Source organism: Aotus nancymaae, unplaced genomic scaffold (assembly GCF_030222135.1).
Source record: "Aotus nancymaae isolate 86718 unplaced genomic scaffold, 86718_ANA_hifiasm-v0.15.2.pri h1tg000012l, whole genome shotgun sequence".
Lineage (NCBI taxonomy): Eukaryota > Metazoa > Chordata > Mammalia > Primates > Aotidae > Aotus > Aotus nancymaae.
The window spans coordinates 4779773-4804263 of NW_026988423.1; the positions used below are offsets into that span (position 1 = coordinate 4779773).

Here is a 24491-nt window from a genome sequence, read left to right on the forward strand (position 1 = left end):
GGATCACAACTCCTCACCTGTGATGGATCAAAGATAGATGGAGAATGAGTCTGATGAATTGACAGAAACAGGTTTCAGAAGGTAGGTAATAACAAACGTCTCTGAGCTAAAAGAATATCTTCTAAACCAATGCAAAGAAACTAAGAACCTTGAAAAAAGTTTCGACAAAATGCTAACAAGAATAAACAGTGTAGAGAAGAACACAAATGACTTGATGGAACTGAAAAACACAACATGAGAACTTCACAAAGCATACACAAGTTTCAATAGCTGAATCGACCAAGCAGAAAAAAGGATGTCGGAGTTTGAAGATCAACTCAATGAAATAAAACGAGAAGGCAAGATTAGAGAAAAAAGAGCGAAAAGAAATGAACAAAGCCTCCAGGAACTATGGGATTATGTGAAAAGATCTAATGTACGTTTGATAGGTGTAGCTGAATATGACGGAGAGAATGAATCCAAGCTGGAAATCTCTCTTCAGAATATTATCCAGGAGAACTTCCTCAACCTAGCAAAGCAGGCTAACATTCAAGTCTAGGAAATACAGAGAACACCACAAAGATATTCCTCAAGAAGAGCAACCCCAAGGCACGAAATCATCAGATTCACCAGGGTTGAAATGAAGGAGAAAATGCTAAGGGCAGCCAGAGAGAAAGGTCGGGTTACCCACAAAGGGAAGCCCATCAGACTCACAGCAGATCTCTCAGCAGAAACCCTACAAGCCAGAAGAGAGGAGGGGCCAGTATTCAATATCCTTAAAGAAAATAACTTTCAACCTTAGAATTTCATATCCAGCCAAACTAAACTTCATAAGTGAAAGAGAAATAAAATTCTTTATGGACAAGCAATTGCTGAGAGATTTCATCACCACCAGGCCTGCCTTACAAGAGCTCCTGAAAGAAGCACTAAACACAGAAAGGAGCAACCAGTACCAGCCACTCCAAACACGTACCAAATGGTAAAGACCATCGACACAATGAAAAAAATTTCTCAACTAATGGGCAAAACATCCAGCTAGCATCAAAATGGCAGGATCAAATTCACACATAACAATATTTACCTTATATGTAAATTGACTAAATGCCCCAAACAAACAACACAGACTGGCAAATTGGATAAAAAGTCAAGACCCATTGGCGTGCTGTATTCGAGAAACCCATCTCACATGCAAGGATACACATAGGCTCAAAATAAAGGGATGGAGAGCAAATGGAGAGCAAAAAAAAAAAGGAGAGGTTGCAATCATATGCATATCTCTTGCATACAAGAGCTTCTTTTTGGTAAAAAATGAGGAATTTAGAAATGGAAAAACCACGGGAAGATAGGTAGTGTCTAGTTTTATAATAAGAACTATGATTAAGAAACTTTGTAAAATACGGTCATTAAACAAAATTGAGAAAATTTAAGAAGTATACTTGGGGAAAAAGTGAGCAGAAGTGTGTTAATTTCATCATACTTCCAAATTGAAGCAATTCTAAGGAAAAGAAAACCCTCTTGTATATGAGCCTGGCATTTCACAGACAGTAACCACTGACATTGCAGGTTCAGCCAACTACAGATATCTAGCAGTTTTTTAATAAAAGATCTGATAGAGAGAAAAACTCACACGAAACCATTGATCATATGAGAAATTATCATTGTGTGTGATGACATCTGCTCATTACACAAATGTCTCAAAGGTTTCTACTTGGTTAAAGAGTTTGATTTATTGTTTATCAAGATCTTTGTTATGATTTGCTATCATACAGGGTTTGAAGTGTATCTCCAACAAGTTATAGATTCCATCAATTAAAAGAGTCTAAAATATACAGATTTAAACAATGCATCATTATGATCAGTAGATAAAATTCACTACTATAGAAGAATGAATAAAAAATCTATATCAGTACATCTATATTCTCTTTAGAATAGAATCATTACTGATATCCTTTGCTGGGGACTGGGAAACTCTATATGGATATGTGGCTTTTTCACCCCTTAGCATGAATTATACTTCTAAGAAAAAAAAAGGGAAGGGAAAGGAAGGGAGCCACTTTTTAACTTGGCATTTGAAATACCTTACTTTTTTTTGCATTTCTATTTACTGTCATTTGTGTTGAGGCACTGGCTTAACAGCAAAAAAAGTAAATGATGGAGTTACTCAATAGGGCTAAGATGCTTTTGGAACTAACAATGAACAGCAAGGAGATGTCTTACAAAGTATGGGCAGTGTTAATAGAATAGTGTTCAGACTAGTTCCTTATTATTTCCCTATAATTACCAAATCTTACTTCTCTGGTTTTCCCCAGCACGACCATACTTTATTTCTCTTGTCCTATTTTTACAGTTTTCAAAACATAAAATTTGGAACCACATAAGCTTAAAGTCAATTATCTTCTCATATGGCTAATTTTGCAGAAGTCTGCTCTAAGAATCTTAGAGTTTTCACCTTGCATTTATAAATTAACTATGATGCTGAGCTCAAATAATTAGATAATAATAATACCTATGTTTAAAATCATGTCTTATAAATGTTAGCACATAAGTATAATAAGAATGAGAAAAACAAGGGGAGGAGGAGGAAAGGAAGCAGAAGCAGCAGCAGCAGACGAGGAGTATGAAAAAGGAGGAAAGAATGAGAAGAAGAAGGAAAAATAAGAAATAATAGTCATAGTAGTAGTAATCAGTTTCAAGAATTCAACAGCCTTAGATTTGTCAGATTTGTATTCCAGATTTGACATTTATTTCATATGTGTGTGTGTATAGATACAGGTATATACACACACACATATATATACACATACACATATGTACATATACATTTATACACATACACACATATATGTATAATACCTATATACACATATACACATATATGTATATATACCTATATACACATACATATATATGTATATATACATATATGTGTGTATGTGTATGTGTATATAGGTATATATACACATGTGTGTATGTATGTGTACATATACACACACATGCATACAGACGTGTATACATGTACACATGTATATATGTGTATATATGTGTATGCATATATGTGTGTGTATGTATGTGTGTATATATATACACATACACATATATATACATATATACACATATATGTGTGTGTATATATACACATACATACATATGTGTGTGTATATATATATACACACATACATATATATACACATATACACACACACATATATGTGCCATATAATATATTTAAATAAAGCAAATCAATTTACTCTTGATTTTTTTCTTCCAAATATGAGGTGTACATCTTTTCTCAGTAATTTTTTTTAGCTCCAACTTCCTGGAACATTTATTTTTATATTTTTTCTTAATATTTTCATGATTATCTGCAGAAGATGTAAACTTCTATTTAATACAGATGTTGGAAATATGTCTTTTGCGAAATAATTTCTCTTCCTTTATCTATAGCAGTAGTTTTTAACAAGGGTCATTTTGATGCCAGGGACATACAACAATATCTGTATACATTTTTTATTATTATACATTAGAGAGAGATGTTACTGGATTCTAGTGGGTAGAAGCCAGGGATGCTGTCAACCATTCTACAGTGCAAAGGACAGCCCCCCACAACAGAAAAATCTGTCCCAAAACATCAATGGTGCAGAGACTGAGAAACCTGATCGAGTACTATTATGTGATCAAATTCATTATTAATGAAAATGAAGCACAAAAGCTTTGCCTTTTCCTAAATTCACAATTCAGGATGCTATAGATCTTAGATATGCACAGGATACTCTGGATGCTTGCGTAACTCTGGGCTGACATAACTAACTTGTATTCTCCTCTAACATTTACTCATCATTTCTGCAGCTGACTTAAGCCTAAAACTCAAGTCCAAGTTGACATTTAAAGTCCATTTTTTAAGTCTCACTTTCTTCATGAAATTTTTATTAGTTTCAAATTACTTTTATCACACACACAATTTCTCAGCGTTATCAGCTAACTGAAATAGAATCTAGTATCTGGTATATAGTAGGCAATAAATTTATGTGCTCTTCTCAATGGCCTCCACCTCCTTTTATGCCGTTGTCGTCTGATCTTCTTATTGACTGAGCATTTAGTTGTATAAAGTTTTGCCATTTTAATTAAATTGTCTTTTTTGAAGGCATATCTTCTTTATTCCATGAAAATACCTTTATTTGCATTATATAATTTTTTTTTACATTCCAGAATTGTTAGCACTAAAGGTAGTGCTTCAGCAAATGAAACAAAGAATTAAAAAAATGCAAGAAGACCAACGTTTTTATACCTGTAGCTCCTAAGTAGTGACACAATATTAATGTATTACTTTTGCATGTGTATTATTTTTAACACTCTAAGAGTTTTTCGAACTTTCAGGTTTTTTAAGATAATGTTTATGCCTAAATTATTTTCCTTTGGTCTGATTTTGAAAAATGAAAACAAAGATACATATTTAAAATATATGTCAATGTTTGAGATGTTTGTTTTTTTATATTATACCTTTAACAGCATTTTATTTGATTAAAAATTATATTTGAGTATCTACAGTTTAATAAACAATGCAATTTTCTAGGTATTCCTTCTTTGGGGAATTTATCTGTTGATTACAGAAAAAGAATAAGAATTTTCAATATAAATAAGATAGAAAAACAACAACAAAATATCTTGCTAGTTTAAGGAATTATAAAATGTGTTTGTTTTGCCTTTACAGAAAGTGTGGACTATGGGCCAGTTTTTGTGCAAGAACCAGATGATATTATTTTTCCAACTGATTCAGATGAAAAGAAGGTAGCATTGAATTGTGAAGTTCGTGGCAATCCAGTTCCCAGTTACAGGTAGGAATTAACTGTTAATCATTTTTCTTAAGTCTTAAAGGCTTTCCATCAATGATATTCTGACATTCCCAGGGAGGATTATACATATTTGTCTTCTGATTTTTTCTAAGATGGCTTCGAAATGGAACAGAAATAGATCTGGAAAGTGATTATCGCTACAGTTTGATAGATGGCACCTTCATTATAAGCAATCCAAGTGAAGCCAAGGATTCTGGTCATTATCAGTGTCTAGCAACCAACACTTTGGGGAGTATTCTAAGTAGAGAAGCTACACTTCAGTTTGCCTGTGAGTAAAATATGGTTTCTCTGTATACATATATATAGTGCGAATATACAGTTTGGATTTTTAAACTTAAGGAAAGAAAAGCTTAAGATCTCAAATTTTTAAATGTGGTGAAACTATGATAATTAGAATTATGCAAACAATATATTTCTTCCTGGGATATTTTAAAATTTTCTAAAAGATTTGCTGTCTTCAAAATAAACCTGATATACTAGCCTGAGAAGTTCAAGTCCTATTGATGAAAGTAAAGTTTTAGAATTCGTAACAATCTATTTTGAAACACACCACTTACTATGTATTATTTCCATCTCCTTTTTAAAATATCTACTTTTATATTATAGTCACCATTTGCTATGGATTTCTAAGAATATGAGATAACATATTCTTAAAAATTGTGCTTATAGTCAAGTAACCAAAAAATACCTTCGAAATGCTAATCTTTTAGATTTTTGATGATAGCTCCCAGGTGTCCCAATTTTTGTATTGCAAAAAAGATACCATATGTGGCTATATTGATGTACACACACACACACACACGTAAGCACACGAATATAAATATTTCTAAGGAAGATAATATATCTGATTAACTGGAGTCCCAGCTACTAAGAAGGCTGAGGCAAGAGAATTGCTTGAACCCAGGAGACGGAGGTTGCAGTGAGCCAAGATCACACCACTGCACTCCAGCCTGGGCAACAGGACAACAGAGTGTGACTCTGTTTCCAAAATATATATATGTGTGTGTGTGTGTGTGTGTGTGTATGTGTGTGTGTGTCTGTGTCTACGTCAGTATAGCCACATACAGTATGTGGCTATATATATATGTCTCATATATATGTATACATATACACACACACGCATATATATGTACATATATATACACACACATACACATATCTGATTAGCTAAATATGTTGATTCTTAAAAACTCTTGAAATTTTACTTGCAATGAGAGCTTACAATAAATTAAAAATAGGCTAATAGGTAAAACAGTTTATTATTTTTCCTTAGTAAGTAATCCAACTTGAAATTAAATTCTTAAGGATAGAATATCCAAAACATACTGAGAAAGGCCAGGAATCTTTATATTAATAATTAAAGTGTAATTGTATTGGCTACATAAGAGATTATGAAATGATTTTTAAATTAAAATTACACTGGAAGAATGTAATTGATCTTTCTCTATAAAATCTTTCTCAGGTATCATTTCTAATTAACCCAGAATTCAGACACCCTACTAAAGAAGTGTGAAATAGAAAAGGAAAGAATAAAGAATTGATAATAAATACAATTTGATGAGCACTGAGATAGGTCCTAGAAAAATGTAAATATCATCTTTTAAGGTAGATTTGCCTAACGAGTTCATGCAGGTATATTTACATAGGCCAAAGACACCAGATAGCAACCTAAATAGATTCTTTTTATTTTGGAAAATATTATATGGTGTATCACAGAACTTAGTACTTTACAGTATGCACAATTAACAAAATAACCTAATGAACTAAATAAATAACCTTCATAATAGCTCCTTTATTCAATATTCTTTTCAAGATAGATGCAGCATATCTAGAAAATATGCTATACAAATATTAGGGGCTTATACCTTACACTTTGGTCTACAGTGTCTGACACAAGGTATTAGCAGTTAGCTGTAGCCCATGTGCCAGTTGTTTTTCTTCTCGTGGAAGCAAATTTTGCCAGTGTTTTTCTGCATGCATTTAGAGCAGAAATCTGTTTATTTTACATATCCATAAGACTTGGCTGTCCTAGGTTTTCTGCAAAGATCAAACACAGTTGTGAAATACACCCACCTGAAGTGAACACTTTGGCACCAGCATTTACAATTCAATGTCCAGGCATGGGAAGTACTGTTTATCTTATGTACCTTACCTATTCACCATGAAGCTGTCTTCAGCTTCATTTAGAGCAGTATCTGCTTATTTTTAACTTAAACATTATGGGTTTACATATGCATTCAGTGGTAGCACCTTATGACTTTACCCCTCTCTACTTTCCACCAAACTCAGGCCATTGGCTAGATACGCATAAGAACTCATAAGGTACCTGGTGAAAGCAGACAGTTACACAGGGAAGACCACTTCTGCCTCAAAATTATTTCCCCACCTGGATGCCTTTGTGCTTATTCTTACAATACTGAAACAATTAAGTCCTTTAGATGTAGCCCCATCTATTTTTCCAGGTTATCTTTACAAATAAATGCAAATATGGGCAGCAGGGAGAAAAGATGAAGATTTGATTAACCTAGTAGTGTACCTGCATGGGAGTTTCAGTGCTATACGATTTGGAGACTCAGAATCGTTCAGAGATTAGGGAGAGAAAATGAGGTAGAAAGATGGGGAGAAAAAAGAACAGGCGTTTCTGAAATGAAGTGAAAGAACACAAAGGCAATGTGAAACTTAAAAATTGGATGGACAACTTTATATTGTGATTTTCTAAAGACCAGGCTTGTAGGTAAATATATTTAATAGAATGCACTCACTCATTGTTTAGTGTCTGAAGGAATTTTTGTGGAGAAATGCTTATTACTTTTCATATATTTTAAAGCTGAAATATTTTATATCCACCAGGCTTTATTTAAAAATGTAAATATTCATTATACAACTAATATTTCCAAATTAATATATTTAGACTGAGACAATTACTAAAGCACATTTAATCAAAGTTTGTTAAACATTTATTAAATACTGCATATACAATTCTGTTAAATGTACTAAATGTTTTAAAATTAGACTAAATTTATAAGTCATCAAAAGGATTGCAAAACTTGTCACTAATACAGTAGTTATAGTTAAATTCCACCTTGTACTTATTCTTGAGGCATATCTGCATAGTCTATTCAGTTTATAATAATTTTATTGAATGCATATTTTTACGTTTTATACATTAATTTTATCATATATTGTAAAATACCCTTTTCAGAATATTTTTATGCTGTGCTACTGCTGCCATGATCTAAAATCAAATATAATGGACTGTATTATCCAAGTCAAAGTCTATTTTTGAGTTACCAATCAAACGAATTTTGATTGCCTCTTTCAAATGTGAGATCTGTTTAATAGACTAGTTCACTTTTGTGATTAACCATTATTATTATTATATCAGTGATATTATTTCAATCTTCTGCTTTTACATAGACTTTTGCCTTTTAGAGTATGACATTTTTGCTTGAAATTATGTGATTCTAAAAATTACTGGAGTGTTAAATAAATGTAGAATGAGGCTTTCCTAATTACATTCATAGAAAAAAGTACTAATTTGTATTTTATAATAGGTAAATATTTAATTGAATAATTAGGTTATCCATATACTAACATAATATTAAATTATCCATATGCTAACAATTATATTTATTATAATATAAATATTAAATATAATAAAATTTAAATATATTATTGGAGTTCATTCTTTGCATGAAAATTACATATTTTTAAAGAAAAATTTCTGACATTTAATATTAAAGTCTCTTGGCTTTTTGCAGATTCAACATATATCAAATATATCACATTATATGTGATACACATAAAAATATATATTTGATATATATGTGATATATATGATATATATAACAACTGTGTGTGTGTGTGTATATATATATATATGCATAATTTGTATAGTGACACTCCCTTAAAGCTAAGAGAGCTCTTATTAGCCAGAAATACATTTTAAAATATTCCGCCTTTCCACTAATAACAGCTTGTCTTCCTGCTCCCCAGCCCCTTGTCAGGCATAGATTCAGCTGCTTTTCAATGGCTGTAATGATAGGGAGATTAAAATCTAGGTGCTGCAGATTTATCTCTAATGTTATCCTACCTACCTCCAGAACTTATTGGTAGGTAAGATAACATTATTGCTAAACCAGATAATAAAAAATACTTTAAAAATATAGGTTTTCAATGTCTCAAGCTCACATTGATAGCTTATATTTCCTGAATGCTTGCTTGTGTGGCAGATGATGCTCTCTGTTAAGTGTATTAGCTCATTTTTTTCTAATAACCAACATATGAGTTTTTCACGTTGTAAAATATAACTTCATTTAGCAGATGATACCTCTAATTTAACCCTCATAGTAATCAGTCATTTACTATTTCAATATAAATGTGTATTGGATTTATTTTGTGACCTAGCCAATTTGATTTTAGAAGTTCTTCTTCTAAACTTTAATTATATTGGAATCTTTTTAAAAATCTCACATGCTTGCTTCATCAGTCATCATTTTATAATCGATTTATTAACACCTATCTAACAGAAATTCGTATTAGTAACAAAAATCATCGTATAATCATAGTATTCTGCATTTCTTCTCATTGTTCAAATTTAGTTTATAACCACTTATTTAAAAGAAGTTTAATAGTTTAGGAGACACTGAGTTTCTTTCCAGATCTGGAATTTTGCGTTTATAGTAATTTTGATGTGTAATTACTCTTTTTTTATTAACTTATGTTTTCTTTTAACAAAAATGTTTCCTCATAATTTCATTATTTTTTGAATAACCTACAGTTAGGGCTTAGAAAGCTAAATTTTCTAAATGAATTTTAGATAGGACAAAGATAACTGCAGCTATTGTTAGAAGCTGACACCATCATAGGTCCTATCTTTTGCAGAAAATGATAAGGAAGTGAGTGTTGACACCTTTTATTAATACCTGGTGATGTAGCAAAAATAAAATTATATCTAGTATTTGGAAAAATGAAACAAGTATAAAGCAAATTAAATTGCTTTTGATTTATATTCATTTGTCATCCAGTATATTAACAAATACAAAATACCAAATATATGCTCCTATAATTTTATTTTATTAACATATTTAATCTTTACTGCTTTCTAAAGGTGATTTCTTTTTGACTTGCTGTATAAGATGTATGCTTAGGAAAAGATACATGTGTAATTAAGTAAATACATTCCTAGGAAAAATATACTTTATAACAGGTCAAGATAGTGCAAACCATAAAGTGAAACAAGTATTTCCCTGATGGTTAAAGCAAAAGAAAGAAAGAAAAACATGCCAAGGAATCTAAAGGAATCTAATTCCCCTCCACATCCAACGCTTCCTCAAAGGAAGAGAATCTCTTCTTGACAGATTTTCATAGAAATTGTTCATTTCAGGCTTTTTATTGCCACCCCAACAACATCTCTAAATCAATTCAATAGAAAGTTTAACTAGCATGACATAAAGCCAGAAATTTCTTTAACTGGAACTAGAATTTAATCGTGAAGCTATTCACTTTATTCACTGATTAATATGATTTTTTTCTCTAATTTTGATTTGGACAACAAAGAGATATGGGCAGCTGCTGTGCACTGGTTCATCTACCCCTCACCTGCCTCATAGGCTTAAATGTCTACCCAGGAGGAACCTCATTTTAAATTCTCCCTAAATGAATATTTATGTATAAACACGATTCAGCTTAGTATTAATACTTAGTTTAGCATTAATAAACCTAACCATCACAAGAGTATAGTAAAAATTAATGAGGCGGAGAACTCATGTTAGTGAACTGGATTTTAAGGTCAAAAATGAAAATATGAGCACAAAACTGGAGTTATTTTGTTAGGGATGATTATTACTGATTGTCAGTGAGATTATTTTTGACAAAAGATACTTTATTCATGAAGCTTATGTTTATCATGAAGATAATTTCCTCAGTGAGTATAGTGATTTCTCTTCAGTGACAAGCAAGAATACACCGTATAAAACTTTGTCACTCACACTTCTCAGACATCTTTCAGAAACCCAAAGCTTGCAGCAATTTCTCCACAGTTGTGATTTTTGAGAAGTAATTCATGCCAGCAAGTCAAACATAAAATGAATCAGGAATAAAATCTCCTTATGCTGTCTCTTACTTCAAAAATATCTTTATATGTAATTCTTGGTAAATCGATAGTTTATATCTAAATTTGAACATAGTGCTTTTCAGAGCATTTAAATGATTTAGAGCCCCAGGATTCTGTTAGTTTTCCTTGAATCAGTTGATTAACCTATTTAACTCTTTGAGAGATTATATGACTTTTGTAGACTTTGTATTTAAGCCCTTTAATTTAAACTATCATTTTCATATAAAACTCAAAAATTAGTTCTGTGTCTTTTTTCATAACTTTTTCTCCAAGGTAAAATTGACCTTAGAGTTTAAAGCCACATTTTACTAGTAGTGTTTAATATCTAATAAAATTATTTGAATAATTGCAAACTCCATAGAATATTGAAAGCTTTATTTCATTAGTCTCTGAGGCTAAGTCCATAGTAACTTTATTAAATCATTTGAATATTAATCTGAATGAAAAAGTCACATTGACATGGATGAATTTACTAGTTGTAAAATTATTAGGTGTTATTACAAAATAAATTAATGTTTGTAATTTTATTGCCCATGCACAAATGACTCTTTCCTTTTTTTAAAAGAAAAGCTCACAATAAAATATTGTTGTATTCCTTTAAAAGTATAATTACTTTGGTCGTAATAGATACAGTAACTGTAAGTGTGTAATCCCTTGGCAAAATGCAGTATGGATTATTGGATTAAGTTCAAAGGAAACAATTTAAAAATCAAAAATACGTAATTTTATGCTTTATTTGCTTTAAGTTTTTATAAAGATGGTGTCTAGCTATGTTGCCTAGGCTGGTCTTGAACTCGTGGTTTCAAGTGATCCTGTTGCCTCAGTCTTCCAAAATGCTGAGATTATAGGCATCAGCCAAGATACCCAGCCTAATTGTATCCTTTAAAAGGAAATTATGAAGAGTGAATGAGAGTTGAAGTCTATTGTAGAGTACCCTCACACTCATTTCTGTTGCGTGCATTATACATTTGCAAGTATTTTGTTTATTAAAGTTCATCCAAACAGGTACTTTGATTATTTATGAAAATCATGAATAACTCTGTCTTTATGTGACAGATGACCTCCAACAAAATGGTTCCAATTTCCTGGCTCAGTACAGGGTATATTTTATCATAGTGCTCTTTTATTTGCTTTTAGAAATTCAGAAAGTCAGTTCTACATTGAAGTTCAAAAGCAACCAGGATCAGGGACTGTATACATGTTCTGACCTTTAATGCTGAAGCATATTTACTTAATTAATTGCCTTTATTCCTTAGAAGAGTGTTTATGGAGACCTTTTCCAAGTATAAGAAATTTCAAAGCACTAAAGAACAATAGATGTTTTGAATTCCACTTAATAGTGTCAGGTTAACATGATAAAATAGCAGCACCATCTCAGGATTACTTATGATCTTGTTGAATATAAAGATACCAATATAATACAAAAAAAATCAACAAAGGGGCAGTATACATGGGCAGATAGAGACTATTCTAAGATCATTTTATTCTACAAGAAAACATTTCATTGAGGGACAAGTCACAACAGAATTTGGATTACCCTAGAGATCTTGTAGACTTAATTTCACCCGAGTCAAAGAAACAATTATTATGCATTGACTACATTCCATACCAAGTGGTGAACATTGCTATGCTTCTTGTGTAATGAATAGATGGATGGATAATTGATATATACATAGATAAATAGATAGAGATAGATGTGTGTGAATATAAATATATATATATGTAGGGAGGTATATGTGTGTATATAATATATACTTTAAAACAACATGAAAACAGTAAAATTTATTGAACACTTAAATTGTAGGCCAAATACTAAAGATATTTAATATATCATCACCCCCTTTAATCCTCACATCAATTTGATGAAGGAAGTTCTGTTATTGACCTAATTTATAAGTGGAGAAAAAAATGAAGCTGAGGGAAGTCAAGATATTTCTCCAGACACACAGCTAGTAAGTAATAAAACAGTAACTCCAAATCAAATCTCACATCAAACTTCGTACTTAAAATCTTCATAATACTGCCTCATTCAACTTTGGATTACATTTTTTTGTTTGGTTTTGCATGTCTGTAATTAATTTATGCATACAGAATTTATTCATTCTCTGCTTTCTCTAGGACATTGTTCTGGATGTTGGCCTATAGTGGGCAATACACATACTGAAAGTACTTGAGGCTAGCAAAATCAGTACCAACCCTTCTATTTCATATCAATTTCCTTGCCTACCTGGAATGCCTGACCACTTTTTCTATTTCCTAACATCTGTCTTCTTTACTCCAGCCCCACTACACTCTCTCTGTATTGCTTTCTGGAATTACCTATGCAAAACACAATTCTGACTATGTTGCCCCTACATAAATCTTTGATGGCTTACGTTAATTGCATGGAAGTTTGTAATTTGCCCTACAGGTGTATAGAGGACAAAAAAGAATAAGAATGTTGCATTAGGAATATATATCCAGAGAATTCTGTAGGGAAAGTCATATTAGGAGGTCACTTTAATATTCTAGATAAAAAGGACTTGAATTCTCCCTCTGTGGGAGGCTTGAAAATAAATGAGAATTTGCAAATGACTGAGTGGATGGTGGTGGGAGTGTAAAAACATATGGAGGAGTTAGAATGAGATCAGGATTCTGAGCTTGATCAATTCAGTTGAACAATTTATAATGTCACTACATAATCAAGTCACACAGATAAGGGAAGTGATTTCTGGGAGAATAAATAAGTTCAGTCTGAGATAGAGTCATTCTGACTTTCAGGAGGAAATACCCAACATTTAAAAATATTTGTTTGTGTCAGGAAAGGCAGACAGGAACTGGCCACAAAATGCAATGAGAGACTCAATAAACCATGGAAATGTTTCACCACCAAAAATTTGTACTAGGAAAAAAAGTCAATAACAGACCTACACTGTAGGAATATATGTTTTCCTCTCACAGAAAGACAACGAAAAGTAGAAAGAGAGAAAGCTAGTGAGAGAGAGAAAAAAAGGATGATCCAAGAAGTACAGGAGAGATAGAGAGTAAATAAAATAGAGTAAAATACAAATTATATCCAAAGTTTAAGGTGGGTACTGATGTCAGATACTAAAGTAACTCTCAAAAGAGACCTTTGGGCCAGATGCTGTGATTCATACCTGTAGTTACAGCACTTTGAGAGGCCGAGGCGGGAGGATCACTTGAAGCTAGGAATTCAAGACCAGCCTGGGCAACATGGCAAACTCTCATCTCTACAAAAACAAAAATCAGCCAGATGTGGTGGTTTGTGACTGCAGTCCTATTACTACGGGAGGCTAAGGTGGGAGGCTCTGTTGAGCCCAGGATTTCTAGGTGAGCTGTGATCCTTCTCCTGCACGGCAGCCTGGGCAACTCTGTCTCAGAAAAACAAAAACAAACAGCAAAAATACTTTTGATTTTGAGACCTTTAAAGACCAAGTTCAGTATGATAGGAACAGAAATCAGACTCCAAGGCAAATCATTTTCCAGCTTTCTCTGTAATTATTAGGCTATCCTAAACTATATATAGTCCTCAAATTAAAGTAATAGATATTACAATGAATATTGATTTTGGCCATAACAGAAATGAGGATATGAACAACGTAGTTTTGTGTGCATGACATGAGACTGAAACTGTGGTAGTATTTACTAGTAGAAAGAAGAAAGTCTGTGTAGAGGATGAGGCTGAAATTAGAAAACAGTCTAATTAGTAAAATGCATTTCTCCTCTTCAAGTAAGGTATCTAGATCCTCTAGATTTTCTTCTTCCAGGGAAATATTCTGCCATATACAATATAGTCAATGTTGTAACTACTATGTCAAACTAGAAAAAATTTAGAGTCCGGACTTTCACATCTTGACCTATAAGCTTAAACTAAGTAAAGCATCTTTATACTAGCCAGGAAGTTATAAAATTTATAGAAATAATGTCTTCATTCTTTAAAACTAATTTTCATTTCATATTCTTAGATTTTTTTTCCATAAAATACGACTATTATCACAATAGAACTAGAAACGAATATAATCTTACCATAATTCTCTAACATCCAGGGAAAATATCTCATGATGGTTAGGCTAAACTGATTTTTTCCCATCTTAAAAAATGCAGAGAGAAGGAAGTAAGAGTATAGCAACTCTTTCTAAAGAAGGCTTTCTTTGTGTAGGAAAAGTTAAGACAATGAAGAATATTAACTCTTTGTCTAAATGTATTCATACCCATAGGGACAGGATTAATGGCTTATGAAAAGGTTACAATACCCCAATAAAGTTCACACTCCCACAGATGGCCTCAAGGCCATTTATTATTTGGACTCTCATTTTTTTCAGCTTTCTGTATAATTATTAGGCTATCCTAAACTATATACAGTCCTCAAAGCACTTCATGCTCATTTATGGTGTCATGTTTTCTCTGCCTGCTGGGCTACTGTTCAGTAACCCACCCCTCTCTCTCTTTCCTTCTCTCTGTCTCTCTTTCTGTTTCTCTCTGTCTGTCTGTCTCTCTCATATGTTCCCTTTATTTATTTCTGGTAACATTTCCTTGCCACCATTTATAACAGTGTCTGAAGCCATTCCAAGCACACCACTGACTTTATTAGGCTATAAACTCATTGAGGGCAGATTTCATGTCTTACTTATTTATTTATTTTAGTTTAGTAACCAACCTCTAACGTGTAAGTTCATAGTCAACACTTAGTGAATGCTGGCACAATGCGTGAGTGAATTAATAAAATATCCTTCAGCACCACAGTAGCCATTACCCTCCAAAAGAATTCCCTTCTGAGACCTATGAGAAGAATGATTTCTTAGGAGAAACATACAGAGCTATCTTTAACAGTTGCAATCAAGAATTGAAATAAATCATACAATTTATTCAGAAATACTTTATTAATTGTAAGGTCCCCAAATAGATAATAGCCAAATTATTACTGCATTTAAAATGAATAGTAATAACTATAGAAATGAATAGAATTAGTGTTAATACAAGTGTTAATATCCATTTGAGTGGAGTAAAAATATTTTTATGTATCATTTTGCATACTATTGGTAATATCTTACATATAATATTAGATGTCTGAAGCAAACTAAGATATCCCCGAAAAATAAGGGAAAGTTACCTTTTTAAAAAAGTGATTTTCAATGCAACCCTAAGTGCAGATAGAAGAAAACTGTCTGACTTTCCTTTTTAAGAATAATTCTAGAATTCTAGGAGCATCTCTCTGTTGATCTCCATGGCAATAGAAGTTTCCTATCCATTTCATTGTGTCTTTGGGTTGTAAACTTAGAGTTAGGATACAGTGACATAATTTATCAAACCAAGCAACAAAACTTGCTCTTAAGCTTTTTGAAAAATGTACATGCAAGTGTTATTCTATTTCAGTTGCCAGCGCTTAAGGTATCTACTCGGTGCCTCTGCTGTAATTCATGTCAAAAGATCCCAAAAAATAGTTTACTCTTTCAGTCAGTTTTTTAAAAATCTTGTTTTCCTGGCCATTATAAGAAAAAATAAAAGTGCTTATGTTACCACTCTTAATAAGTGAATGAATTTAGAGAACTGTCTTCCCTAGCTTATAGGAAATTAAGTAGCATTTTAAAAGAATCACATCTGTCAAAACAGAATAACCAAACATGTGTCTATGAACTGTCAATAGACAGCATCGAATGAGGTCATTAATATCAATTCTGTTCTCATAAACATAGTAAATCATCCACCTAAGAAATCACAACCATGAGAGACTTATTTAAATTTTAATTCATGGAATTTTACAAACAGTCATTAAATTAACAAAGTAACAAATAGTGTAATGTCTGGGATGGAACTAGGATGCTTGTTAAACAAAATTTCTATGTCTCTCTGCACCAGTATGCAAGCAGGTCTAGAAACGTGACCTAAAATTATTTTGTAAATTCCATTATAAGAACACTAACAACTGAAAAAGTTATCAATGTTTTCCTATCCTTGATTTTTTTAAAAAATACTCGTGAAAAATAGAATATATGTGTTTGCCCTTAGAAAATATTCTGTTTCATTTAATTTAGTGCTACTTTGTTTTCTAGAGTGTTTTGGACATTACTTCTTAAGATATTCTAAAAATATTTTTATTGTAATTGATTCACCTCATTTTAGAATTGCAAAAATGGTTTGCTTATAAAATAGACACTATAACAAAATATTTTGCCAACTTGCATGATTTTTAAAAATCTTAAACATTTCGATTGTATTTACACTTAATTATTTAAACATTAATGACAATATTAATAATAATTGCTAGAATTTATTAAGTGATTATCATGTGCTAGACACTGAAGTGAACATTTTGCATTTACCTTCATATTGAACTTCAGAAAATCCTACAAGTTAGGCATTATTTACATTTCTAAACATTTTAGGCGTTAGGAGACTGTGCCTGAAGGAGGTAACCAACTTGCTCAAAAGATGAAACTGATAATTTAGTCTTTCTCTATCTATCTATCTAGATTTCTTAATAAATTAAAAAACAATATTCTCCCAATGTTTGTAGATATTATGCATGTGAAATCTCTCTAATCTGAACCATCCTGAGGTTATGCTTAATATTCTCACAATCTCTGATTTTGAGATCAGGCAATTAAAATGAAAAAGATTATATACCCTCTTTATGGTCACACAGCTCAGATTACTGAATTTAACCTATGTAATATATCTGATGTAGATATGCACATTTAGACCATCCTTTTTTATTTTTAATTAATTATTATTTTTGTTTTCTTCCAACTTATTTTAGATTCGGTGGCTCACATGCAGGTTTGTTACCTGGGTACATTGCATGACGCTGAGGTTTGGGTTACAAATGGTCCCATCACCCAGTTACTTAGCATGGTACCCAATAGATGTTCACCCTTCCCCGCAACCCCACTAGTCATTCCTAGTTTCTCTTTTTGCCATCTTTATGTCCACGTGTACCCATTATTTATCTCACACTTATGAGATGAGGCAGTATTTGATTTTCTGTTCCTGCACTAATTGGCTTAGGATAATGGCTTCCAGTTGCATCCATGTTGCTTCAAAGACATTATTTCATTCTATTATGGCTATGTAGTATTCCATGGTATATATGTACCACATTTTCTTTATGTACTCCACTGTTGATGAGCACCTAGGTTGATTCCATGTCTTTGCTATTGTGAATAGTGCTGCAATGAACATGTGAGTGCATGAGTCTTTCTGGTAGAACTATTTGTTTTATTTTGCGTGTATACCCAGTAATGGGATTGCTGGGTGGAATGGTACTTCTATTTTAAGTTCTTTGAGAAATCTCTAAACTGCTTTCCTCAGTAGCTGAATGAATTTTTGTCCCCACCAAGTGTGTATGAGTGTCTTTTCTCAACTGTCTCACCAATATCTATTGTTTTGACGTTTTAGTAATAGCCATTCTTACTGGTGTTAGATGGTATTTGACTGTAATTTTGATTTGCATTTCTCTGATAATTGGTGATGTGGAGTGCTTCTTTCATATGTTTATTGGCTGCTTGTTTGTATTATTTTGATAAATATCTGTTCATTTATTTTGCCCATTTTTAATGGGGTTATTTGGTTTTAATTACTTAAGTTCTTCATAGATTCTGAATATTAAAACTTTGTCATAAGTGTCATATATAAATATTTTCTTTGATTCTGTAGGTTTAGTCTTTCGACAGTTTCTTTTTATTTGCAGATGCTTTTCAGTTTCATTAGATATAACTTGTCAATTTTAGTTTATGTTGCATTTGCTTTTGAGGACTTAATCATAAATTCTTTCCTAAGGCCAATGTCCAGAATGGTGTCTTCTAGGTTTTCTTTTAGGATTCTCATAGCTCAGGGTCTTACAATTAAGTCTTTAATCTATCTTAAGCTGTTTTTTGTTTTTATATGGTGAAATGTAGAGGACCAGTTTTATTTTTTTGCATGTGGCTAGACAGCTATCCCAACATTATTTATTGATTAGTAAATCCTTTTCTCATTGCTCAATTTTTGTCAACTTTGTTGACGATCCAATGGCTGTGGGTGTGCAGCTTTATTTTTGGATTCTGATTTTGTATCAGTACCCTGCAGTACCATGCTGTTTTGGTTACTTTACCCTTACAGTATAGTTTGAAGTCAGGTATTGTGATGCCTCCAGCTTTGTTATTTTCACTCAGGATTGCTTTGGCTATTTGGACTTTTTTCTTGTTGTTGTTACATATAAATTTTATTTTTTTAGTTCTATGAGAAATGATGTAAAGAGTTTGATAGGAATAGTGTTGAATCTGTAGATTACTTTGGGCAATATGGGCATTTTAATCATATTGATTCTTCCACTCCATTAACATGGAATGTTTCTCCATTTGTTTATGTCATCTAGAGATTTCTATCAGCAGTGCTGTGTAGTTCTCCTTGAGAGATCTTTCACCTTCTTGATTAGATGTATTGCAAAGTATTTTTTGTAGGTCATCTTTTTAAAAAATATATGCAACAGTATATTCACACAAGGCTGGTGTATACTTAAACACATTGATTATGCCGTTACAGTGCCACACAGAGAATATGCATGCCAACTTTCATGCATGGCTTCATTTGTATTTTTTTTTTCAATAAATCAAGCAATATATAATTTCACTTTATGTTTAGGACTTCACATTCATTTTAATTAATGTGTAGGTAAAACTTGAAATAGTCCTAATTGCAGGGGAGGTAAAATAAACAAAATTCATGTAATTTGACTATCAGTATTATCAGGTCATACATGATTGAGGGGAACATCAAGACTGTGGAAGTCTCTGTAACGTCGTTTACTTGGGTTTTAGCTTCCAAAATAAGCACAATCCAGCCTTTTGTAGTTGTTGTACATACCTTAAAAGAAGGCCTACCTTTAGGAATTAGGGATATTCATTCTACTTTACCTAAAGCTGTTTTCTGGCACCAAACATTTATAGCTATTGTTGTAGTTGTGAGCATAAACTAAAATAAGTTGAATACCTAGTAATATTAAGAAGTATTTTTCTACTTGCAAAGTTAATGTTCAGAAAGCAAGTTTTAACTGCAATTCAAACTTCATGATCTGAGCTTTCAAAATTTAGGAATACTAGTAATATAAAATTTATGATATTAATCTAATTACATACAATATTTTCTCTAACATAAGCTGTATGATATTATAAATATAGATAAAACTAAATGAATATTTAAATACAAAACATACAAATTAACTGCCAACTTAATTTTGTTTACAACCCTGGCATCTCTGCATCATATTTAATATGATATTTTCTTTCATATTGCCAAATAGATTTCAGCATGACAACTAGCTAAGGACAAATAAAATTCAATAATACATACATTTTGACATGATCTTTTGAACTTGAAATTCTGTCCTTGACCAGGGTCCACTGACACTCTTCTGCCACAGAGCGATATCCTTCATCTTTGTTTATAACAGATGTTGTTTCTTTCCCTGGACTCTGACATGGAGACAAATTATCATCTTCCTATATAACTATAAAACAGAATTGCTTTGCTCATTCATAGATTATACAGACTTTGTAGGCCTGTATGATTTCCAAAATGCACAGTGTTGTACAAAGGGGTAGAAAAAGCAGCAAACAAAACAGCCGTGTATGCTGTAACACAGTCCTGTACTAAAATCTCACTTTCTTGTCTATTTCTTACAAAGTTCAATTAAAATACATTTCCTTATTTAGTTTATAAAGTAATTATTAATTATTAATCGTATTGTATCTAATTTTTCAAATGGTAAATCTCTAGTAAAGAAAAATGACAGCAAAAACACAAGGCCAGCTAGTGATTCAACATTTACTTTTGAAAGGATCTTAGTAAAAGAAAAGCAGCTCATTGGCTGTTTAACTCTTGCATAAATATAATAGCTCATTAGAGAAATTTCCACCTCCTGAAACTTCATTTAATAAACAGGGTGATTTTTCTCAATGGCTTAATAAAGGCATGTAACCTAATGATTCAATTTACTTTAATGATGATAAATTGTGAGAAGTTGATCTGAGGAGGTGTATGTATTTATGTGTGGTTAAGAGGTGGCTTTGATTACACTGAAAAGTATGAATCGCAGTCTAGGTCATCAAATTGTATTGCTGTATTATAAAATATTAATCCTAATCAATATTAGGAATTAACATTAGCTGAAGCAAAAATTGAAGGTTAGTTTGCTGTTGGCCTTTTGTTGTGTTAGAGATAATATATCTATCCTATTTATGGCCTCTCTCCTAGTGAAGAGTAAAATAGAAAATAAGTGAGTTGCTCTTTCTTCCATCAAAGTGGAGTCCAATATAATGAAACAAATGGAAAAAAGCAGATGTTTTGCTCTCCGTAGAAGGACGAAGTCAATGACAGACAATATAGAATGGGAAGTAGACAGACGGGTTAGTATAGTCATAGAAAACAATGGAGTAGAGATTTTCAAGTAGAAGGATTTGCCAGTCACATCAAATTCAGCTAATTTGCAGGGAATAATGATAAAGGAACAACATTTGTCAATTAATAGAGCACTGTTGTATATAAAAGTAGCACTTCCATTAGAAGAATGAGGTAGAAGTATCTAGGATGTCAAAAAGTGGGAACATCAAAACTGTGGAAGTCTTGGTAATGTCATTTACTGAGTTTTGGCTTCCAAAATAAGCACAGTCCATGCTATTATAATTGTTGTACTCACCTTAAAAGAAGCCCTACCTGTAGGAATTAGGAATATTCAAATATTCTACTTTAGTTCAAACTGTTTTCTATCACCTAAAATTTATAGCTACTGTTGCTTTTGTGAGCATAGACTAAAGTAAGTTGAATACCTAGTAATATTAAGAAGTGTTTTTACTCTCCGTCTCAAAAAAAAAAAGAAGTGTTTTACTACTTTCCAAGTTAATGTTTAGAAGGCAAACTTTAATTGCAATTCAAAATTTATGATCTGAACTTTCAAAAATTTGCTTCTTTGGAAGTAGGCGACAGATGGATAGTGGAATTTACAATAATAAGTTAAGGGGGTATGAAGGTACACAGAGTAAATCTTGTACAGGTTGTTTTCTTATTTGTAACTGATGAATGAAAGTAATATTTATCTCATAAGAAATATATAGGGAAAGACATGTGAGTGTAATGCTTGATCTCCCTGAGTCTGGGATCTTTATTTTGCTCACGGATGTATTCCAAGTGCTGTATACAGTGTCTGGTGCATATTGTTAATTGTATGATATATATATGATATTATGAAAATGTTAACATTATTGAAGTTAATATTCTTAATCTTCGTATATTATAGTTATTTATGTACTTGTTTTGTGTCTTTTACTAGTGAAAGAAATCTATTTATACTTCTATCAGATATTAGTTGAACACCTGCAATGAAAGAGATACTATCCTGTAATAATACTAACGGTAATACTAACAGATTACTCCTCCCTGTTTGTGCTTTCTCTTCCTGCCACTCGCTCCCTGCTGTCCTCCTGCAGGTTTTCGGCACGTAGTATTCTAACCTCAGCCCTCTCCACGTTTCATTTGTATACTGTTTTTAGATGATGTTTTAATCCTTGGCTTGCCGCTTTGGACTTGCTATAGCACTGCATAGTCTGTCCCTGATCCCACAACAGGATCAGCTCTGATACCATTTTCTTCAAAGAGGTCTTCCCTGAACTTCCTGAGTAATTCATTTTAAAAATGCACTTCTCTTCTTTTGATGTATGTCATAGTGAAATTATTTGCCTCCGAGTTTGGGGGGATTTTATATTGCATTAATGCATTAGCAAATCCATGGAAAAGCAGTAAGATATTTTCTGTGTTTGTAATATAATTGCATAGAAGTATACGAAAGTGTCCACACTTCTCTTGAAGCAGTTTTCATATAATGCAATTATTGTTTGTTTCCATTGAGAGGTATAAAACTTCAAATATTGAGATAATATTTATGAACTTTTAAGAATAAAAGCAATTGTTGACATATGATAAACATGCATTACGTTAATAAGTGAATATCAGTTACATGAAGAGGAATCACTTGCCTCTACTTTCATCTGTATAACAAATATTAACAAAACACCTACTTTGTGCCAGGTATTGGAGTAAGCATCTTCATCTCTTTATGTTGAAACCTTGTATTCATTCAAGGTTTGCATCAAGTGTCACCTTTTCTTCTGCATCATCTCTCTAACCTCCTCCCTTCTGTGCTTCAGTGGCATTATCATGCCTTGGTATAGTGTGGCAATTTTTGTGCAGAAAATTTTCACATGTCTTCATAAGATTATAAATGTCTGAAATTCGGGACAAGATTTTTGAATTCTTAAGAGTAAAGAATAGTCAGTGGGACACAATAAATGGGTATCAGATTAACAAAAAAATGCCAGGAATCAGAAGATAAATTCAAATATATATATGATATTATATTTTTTATTATATGTATAATAAAAATATGAAAATTATACCATAGATTTAATCATTTTTTTCATTTTACTGGGAAATGATTTATAAATAAATGATTATTTATGGATTATAAAATTACTGATATGTCTATCTTGGAGTGAATATGATATTAAATAACAGAAATGATATACAAATTAATGATATAAATACTTGAGAAATATATTTTAAGTAATTTCAACAGTTACAGTGAAGGGAATATCAGAATTTTTAGATAAAAGTAGCTAAGATAAATTATATTTATCTCATACTTACTGAAAATGCTTCTTCTAAAATATAAACTGAAAAGTGTTATTTGCCTAAGCCACCTGGAACTTTTTTACAGGCCATTAATTAATAGTAATGTGTGATTAGTTTATTGCATTTTCCACAACTCATTAAATTTAGGCTTATAAGTAGCTGTAACCTGGTTCGGTTTCACTTGTTTTAATTATTTTTCAATGATTTAAGACAATCTCCATATGGATTCAAGTTCAAGTTTTTTAGTTTTTATTTTCCTGTACCATACCCTAGTTGAAATATTAGTCTTTATTTATATATTTTTTAAAATTCACTTGTTTTTCTTGAGAATTTGCTACTGACTTTTATGTTGCACTGCATAATTCAGTAATTTCACACATTAACAACATCCACAGATATGTGAGGATGAGTATTCCAGCTTCTGGAATGTTCTGAGGTTACAATTTTTTTAATAAGAGAAAATGTCATCTCACAGACTACTTGAGTGTTTTCCAAGTGACTTGTCAAGAATGCTTTTGCTCTGTAGTGCGCTCTAAGTAAAGAAAACCAATAACCCATCCTTTTTTTCCCCCAGCACTCAAAGAATTTGGGGAGTGACAGGTCAATAATTTTTTGAACATTTTCTAAGGTACAAAATAGTAGTATCTTCTCCTAGGTATTTAGTATTGTTCCATTTAAAATGAAAGCTTTTATTAATTACCTACATTGTGCTTGGAACATTATTACTCATATATTTTAATTTGAAGTACAGTCTGCAAGAAAGCCATTTTTATTGTAAATTGCTGCTGAGAAAACTGAGGCTCAAAGAAGTCCAGGTTCTTTTTAGTGGTGTGTCTAAAGTCTTCCCAAGACTCATGCCTGGTAGATTTCAGCTTCTGGAACACTTG

At 32.0% G+C, this 24491-nt stretch overlaps 1 protein-coding gene across 1 annotated transcript in view; it reads left to right on the forward strand.

Annotated features, from left to right (window-relative positions):
* Positions 1–24491, forward strand: part of CNTN5 (contactin 5) — a 1383122-nt gene that overhangs the window by 830263 nt on the left and 528368 nt on the right. The window contains exons 5-6 of the mRNA XM_012454882.2: positions 4688–4811; positions 4922–5097. Coding sequence (XP_012310305.1) covers positions 4688–4811; positions 4922–5097 — 300 coding nt within the window. The remainder of the gene's footprint in view (positions 1–4687; positions 4812–4921; positions 5098–24491) is intronic.